The 6,531-nt window shown below is 32.5% G+C and overlaps 1 protein-coding gene across 1 annotated transcript in view; it reads left to right on the top strand.

The window, feature by feature from the left end:
• kif13a (kinesin family member 13A) overlaps positions 1–6,531 on the top strand; it is a 90,428-nt gene that overhangs the window by 71,614 nt on the left and 12,283 nt on the right. Inside the window, exons 32-37 of the mRNA XM_016472625.1 lie at positions 1,544–1,636; positions 1,716–1,868; positions 3,527–3,604; positions 3,689–3,739; positions 3,814–3,919; positions 4,702–4,706. Coding sequence (XP_016328111.1) covers positions 1,544–1,636; positions 1,716–1,868; positions 3,527–3,604; positions 3,689–3,739; positions 3,814–3,919; positions 4,702–4,706 — 486 coding nt within the window. The remainder of the gene's footprint in view (positions 1–1,543; positions 1,637–1,715; positions 1,869–3,526; positions 3,605–3,688; positions 3,740–3,813; positions 3,920–4,701; positions 4,707–6,531) is intronic.

Genomic DNA, 6,531 nt, shown 5'->3' with positions numbered 1-6,531 from the left:
GGAGGCCTATAGTTCTTTTAGGTTTCTTTGATGAATAGAAAGTTCAGAAGAACAGCTTTTATCTCAAATATAGCTACATTTTTGTAGCATGTATAAATGTCTTTATCATAACTTTTGATCAATTTAAATGCATCCTTGATAAATAAAAGTATTAATTTCTGTAATTTCATAATTTAATAATAAATATATAACGATTTAAATATACTGACTCCAAGCGGACAAAACTCCAATGGAATAGTGTATAATGTTACAAAAGCTTTTTATTTCAGATAAATGCTGATCTCTGGATCTTTCTATTAATCAAAGAATCCTGAAAAAAATGTACTCAACTGTTAAATATTGATAATAATAATAATAATAATCAGAAATGTTTCTTGAGCAGCAAATCAGCATATTAGAATGATTTCTGAAGATCATGTGACACTGAAGACTGGAGTAATGATGCTGAAAATTTTTATTTGATCACAGAAATAAATTATATTTTAAAATATATTCAAATAGAAAACAGTTATTTTAAATAGTAAAAAAGTGTTGTCATAAAGTATAACAGGTTTAATAACTTTTTCCTTATAACAAAAAGAACTGAACATTTACATAAAATAAAGTAATACACAAAAAGTATAAAGTAAAAAATTTCACACAGATTAAAGTGCAAAAGAATTATAAAGACCAATAAGTAACACTTTACAATAAGATCTCATTAGTTAACCTTAGTTAATGCATTAACATTAATTATGAGCAAAAGCTACATTTGCTGCAGAAGTTATTAATCTTTGTTTAAAAATACAATCGTTACTTCATTAAATAACAGCTGCAACTTTTTATTTTAACAACGTTATTAAATATTGAAATTACTTAAGATTAATGAATGTTTAGAAGAATTTTTCATTGACAGTTTATGTTTACTAATGAATTAACTAATGTCAATTACTAGAGCCTTAATGTAAAGTGTGACCAAACAATAAAGAATCAAAACATTTTCAAACAATATCTAGGGCATGTTGTAGCATGTTAAAATGTAAAAAAAGTTTGAAAATAAATAGCCTATTAAGTCTAAATATTTAAGTATTTGGCGCTGTGATGAACACCACTGCGAATACAAAAATCTGAATGGCTATTTAAACCATTTAAATACATTTTAGAAAGTAGTGCAGCTTGTGCAATTAGTGTGCAATTGTGCAAGTACAATCCGTGCTTGTTTACATCAGAGTGCACACGCATCTTTAACGCAGCATACAGCGGTGTTGTGCATGGTGATCAGTTGATGGGAAAAGTATTCTTAAAATGCATTAAAAAAATCGGAATAATTTGTTATAAGTAATTATTCACTGTATTTTGAAGTGCCCACGATAACAATATCATGCATGTTCATTATCGTGATATATCGCATTACCGAATACCGGCACATGTCTAGATCAAATAAATGCAGGCTTGGTGAGCAAAAGAGAATTCTTTAAAAACATTAAAAATCTTACTGTTCAAAAACTTTTGACTGGTAGTATATTATCTTGTTTAATGTAAATACATGACGGATCTCTCATAGAGTTTCACTCAGAGCCTGAAGAGACGGATGTCTTTGAAGAACATTCTGTACTCCTGTGGAGTGACGTATGAGATCGTGTCCAACATACCAAAGGTACAAACTTCACACTGTTTCCTCTTCATGTTTGTCTTTCTGAATTCACTGATCACACACCTGCTGTATTCATGAACAGGCGTCTGAGGAGCCAGAGGAGCGCGAGACTCTGGCCTTGATGGCGGCGCGAGGAGAGAGCGAGGAGACACTCGATGGAGAGACATACATAGAGAAATACACCAGAGGAGTCCTGGAGGTGGACAATATTCTGTGTCTGGAGAGACTGCGGCAGGTTTGGCTTCACTTTAGGACAGATTTCTCTCACTATCCGCTGGAGTGTTTTGTAGAGTTCGACCGATATAGTTTTTTTTTTTTAATCTATACCGATTATTTGCATGATTTTGTGCACAATAACCGATATTCAGAACCAATATTTATTTATTGTTTTACTTCTATCTGCTGTTTCTGTTAGTGTTTAATAGAGATCGAATGATATTGAGTTATTTGCATGTTTATATGCCCGATAACCGATATGCAGAACCAATATTTATTTAGTTTTTTTTTTACCGATTTTGTTTTTTATAACCGATACTGATACAGACTATTTGCATGTCTATGTGCTGATAACCGATATGCAGAACCAAAGTTTATTTATTATTTAACTTCTAACTGCTGTTTCTGTTGGAGTGTTTAGTAGCGATAGACCGTCATTGATTTTTTTTTATTAACCAATGCCGATATAGATTATTTGCATGTTTATGAGTCTGATAACAGATATGCAGAATCATTATATATTTAGTTTTACTTCTGTCTGCTGTTTCTGCTGGAGTGTTTAGTAGAGTTCGACCGATATAGTTTTTTTTTTTTTTTTTTTTCGATACCGATTATTTGCTTGTTTTTGTGCACGATAACCGATATTCAGAACCAATATTTATTTATTGTTTTACTTCTATCTGCTGTTTCTGTTAGTGTTTAGTAGAGCTCGAACGATGCTGATTTTTTTTAGATATTGTTTTTTTTTTTTTTTTTTTTCGATACCGATTATTTGCTTGTTTTTGTGCACGATAACCGATATTCAGAACCAATATTTATTTATTGTTTTACTTCTATCTGCTGTTTCTGTTAGTGTTTAGTAGAGCTCGAACGATGCTGATTTTTTTTAATAACCAATACAGTTATTTGCATGTTTATATGCCCGATAACCGATATGCAGAACCAATATTTACTTAGTTTTTTTATAACCGATACTGATACAGATTATTTGCATGTCTATGTGCTGATAACCGATATGCAGAACCAATGTTTATTTATTGTTTAACTTCTAACTGCTGTTTCTGTTGGAGTGTTTAGTAGCGATAGACAGACATTGATTTTTTTAAATAACTAATTCCGATATAGATTATTTGCATGTTTATGAGTCTGATAACAGATATGCAGAATCATTATATATTTAGTTTTACTTTTGTCTACTGTTTCTGCTGGAGTGTTTAGTAGAGATCGACTGATATTGTCTTTTTTTTTTTTTGCAGAATCAATATTTATTGTTTTACTTCTATCTGTTGATTCTGCTGGAGCTTTTAGTAGAAAACGACTGATATTGTTTTTGTTTTTTTTGTAACCGATACGGATACAGATTATTAGCAGGTTTATGAGCCCAATAACCAATATGCAGAACCAATATTTATTGTTTTATTTCTATCTGCTGTTTCTGCTGGAGTGTTTAATAGAGATTGACCGATATTGGGTTTTTTTTCTAATCGATAACGACTACTTTACCTGAAACCTTTAACTCAAATCTCAAAACGATCACATGATGGCGGCATTTATTGGTGAATCCAATATTACAAAAAAATATCCAATTATGAAAAATGCTTAAATATCATGAAAGATATCAGTCAAACCGATTATCGGTTGATCACGCGTTTAGTGTGTGTTTGTGTGTTTGTTCAGGCCGTGACGGTGAAGGAAGCTCTCTCCGCTAAAGGCAGACACATACGGCGCAGTCTCAGCACGCCCAACGTCCAGCACGTAAGACCAGATCTACCGTTTACTAGTGTACAGAAACAAAATACCGTGCATTGTGTAACAGGACTATAATATATATTTGTTTAGAGCTCTTGTTGTAAATCGGACGGGACCGGATGTGAGGATGAGGATGTAAAGGTTTGTGATCACTTACTATAGACAGTGTGTTTGTTCTGAATGTCTCTGTCTGAGCGTTGACTTTATTTCCACAGACTCACTGCGATGGTCACACAGACGTCACCGAATCCAACTTACATGAAACTTCACTCAACAGTCCTCTGTCAAAAGACACGCCTGTCAAAAACAAAGAGAATCACGGTAAATTGTGAACCTGGCTTTCACCCGAGATTATTTGAAAGACTTTTTTTTTTAAGCAAGCATTCTAATTTTATAAAACCCATTACTGTAGTTAAAACAATATTAAATTATTGAAGATTATTACTAAACAATTTAAACAACTAAACAATTTATTATGATTATTAAACCAAAAATATTTGTTTAAAATAATTTTTCATAATTTGAAAAACAATTCTTATTGGTGTTAAATGGTACATGTAACTTTTCAGCAATTAAAAATAAAAGAAAATAGTGAATAAAAAATTTGATTGTTATTATTATTGTTATGAACTATTATTTTATAATAATAATAACATTTATTATGTAATTTCTAAGAGTGTTGAAAAGCTACATTTACAATATTTTCTCCATTGTGGGCTTATCTTCCACCTTGACCTTTTTCTTTTATAGTGCATTTAAGCAGCCTTATGCATCATTTCATGCAAACGTTTTCCTCAGGATTAGTATATATTCCTCAGAATTAGGATTAGTACATTATTATTATTAGTAGTAAATGGTACTTTTCAACACTTATAAAAATAAAATTCAAATAAAGAAATATTTATAATTAAATAGAAATTATGATTGTTCTTATAATAATAATAATAATAATTTTTAATAATAATAAAATATTATTATTTTAAGAGTGCTAAAAGGCTACATTTACCATAAATTTCTCAATTTTGGGTGTCAATATTTTCAATTATTCTTTGTAGTGCATTTAGACACCCTTATGCATCATTTCATGCAAACATTCTCCTCAGGATCGGTGACACACAGACACACACACACGCGCGCACGCACGCACACACACAAATACACAAATACTCAATGCTTCGTTCCCATTATGTGTTTCATTCTCACACACCATTCATGTTGTGTTTCTACCCACCACATTCTCACATATTTTATGATTTGACATTGATTCAGGCTCTGATGCCTGTCTTCAAGTGTTTTTAAATGCCTCTCAGCCCACAGAGAAGCTGTCCTTCAGCCAGGGTCCAAAATGAACACAAAATTAAGGTCCAAATGCAAGTAAAAATCACCAATTGACTGGTAATTTGATCAGGATCTCTAAAGCCGCGTTTTCACTGCAGGAACTTTCCCCAGGAACTAGGGACTTTGGGCCGGTACTTGGTGTGTTTCCACCACAGGAACCAGGATCTAAATAAAGTTCCGGGTAAAAAATTGCCCCTCAGAAAGTCCCTGCTCTAATGAATTTCTGAGATTAAGATTTAATGTGGATTGTAATATTTGTCAATTCTGTAATAATGATGTAGAAACTACATTTATCAGAACTTATTTCTTCATTGTAATTTGGTTAATTCATTTTGGACTGAAGTATGTAATTGGATTAAACAAAGAATATGTATTTTTCCATCTATTACTTGGGACATGGTGAAATTTGGAGAACATTTGGAGGGCAAAAGTGTAGACTTTGTTGTAAATTGTTTACTTCTCATATTAAAATACTTTATTCACAAATGTAAAATTCTGAAAACTGCACCCCAGTTTAATGTCTTTAAAAAGGAGCTTGCCATGTATACAGAGGTCCTAAAAATTATGAGAAGTGATAAGGCCAAGAAATTATTTGATTTGTTTAATAAGTGTGATTTTGTTTAATCCCCTACATTGTTTATGGTTGCATGAATGTATTTTATTTTATGTTATTTGGATTAATGTCTTGTATGGCGGTTTGTTTCTCTGTTATAGTATGAATAAAATGAATGTCTCAGTCTGTGGGGACTTACAGTTCAGTTTAAGTTAGCCTATTTTGTTCTATTAAGATGTTGTTGAAATGCAAAATAAATGTTTTATTTTTTTTAAATGTGGAGGGAAAGGAGTAAAATCCATGGAATAAGAGAGAGAAAAAAACTTTTTCCAAAGGTCCGGAACTTTCGGGGGCGGGACTTGGGTGCTGAACATGGTGATTCGTTGAGTTAATGCAGCATTGTATTTCAACCACCATTTATTCTATTTTATTTTTTTTAATATTACTGTTATTGTGTCATGAAATGTAGTATTTCAGGCGAGAATGTAGTTGTTTAAAACTCAAATCTGCGGTTTAATTATAAAGACAGCGCCTATTTGAAAATGTGCTTCGCCGACTTCGGAGACGTGAGCTCCACGCGATCAGCGGGTGTTCAGTGCTTATGTATCCCGACGAGAGCAGCCTCACCTCGGCTAGTCCTTCTGACATATACCGCTGGCTCTGATGTCTCTGTAGTGGTTAAACATGAGATATAATTCGTCTTGGGTAAATCTAAACAGGTAATCTTTGGTCTTTATTCTATTCATCTATTAATATGTTAAAATGTAAATGAAAACAGGCAATGTTTGATATAATATTTTGTTTCATTGTAATGTAGGCCATGTACGTTATCTGAACATTTCTGCAGCTATTAATATGTTTAAATGAAAACGAAAAGAGGCAGTGGTGTTTGATTTCATATTTCGTCTTATTGTAAATACAGTGAGGAAAATTGCAGTAGCCAAGGCAAGCTGACTGACGTTATCAAGTACGCTGCTGTTTGCAGAATCACCGGACTTGCGTCGTCCCGTCCTCGAGTCCAACTCGCAAAGTCCGCACTACC

The sequence above is a fragment of the Sinocyclocheilus anshuiensis genome, unplaced genomic scaffold, assembly GCF_001515605.1.
Source record: "Sinocyclocheilus anshuiensis isolate Anshui unplaced genomic scaffold, SAMN03320099.WGS_v1.1 scaffold796, whole genome shotgun sequence".
Classification (NCBI taxonomy): Eukaryota; Metazoa; Chordata; class Actinopteri; order Cypriniformes; family Cyprinidae; genus Sinocyclocheilus; species Sinocyclocheilus anshuiensis.
This window is presented reverse-complemented; position numbering and strand designations above follow the sequence as displayed.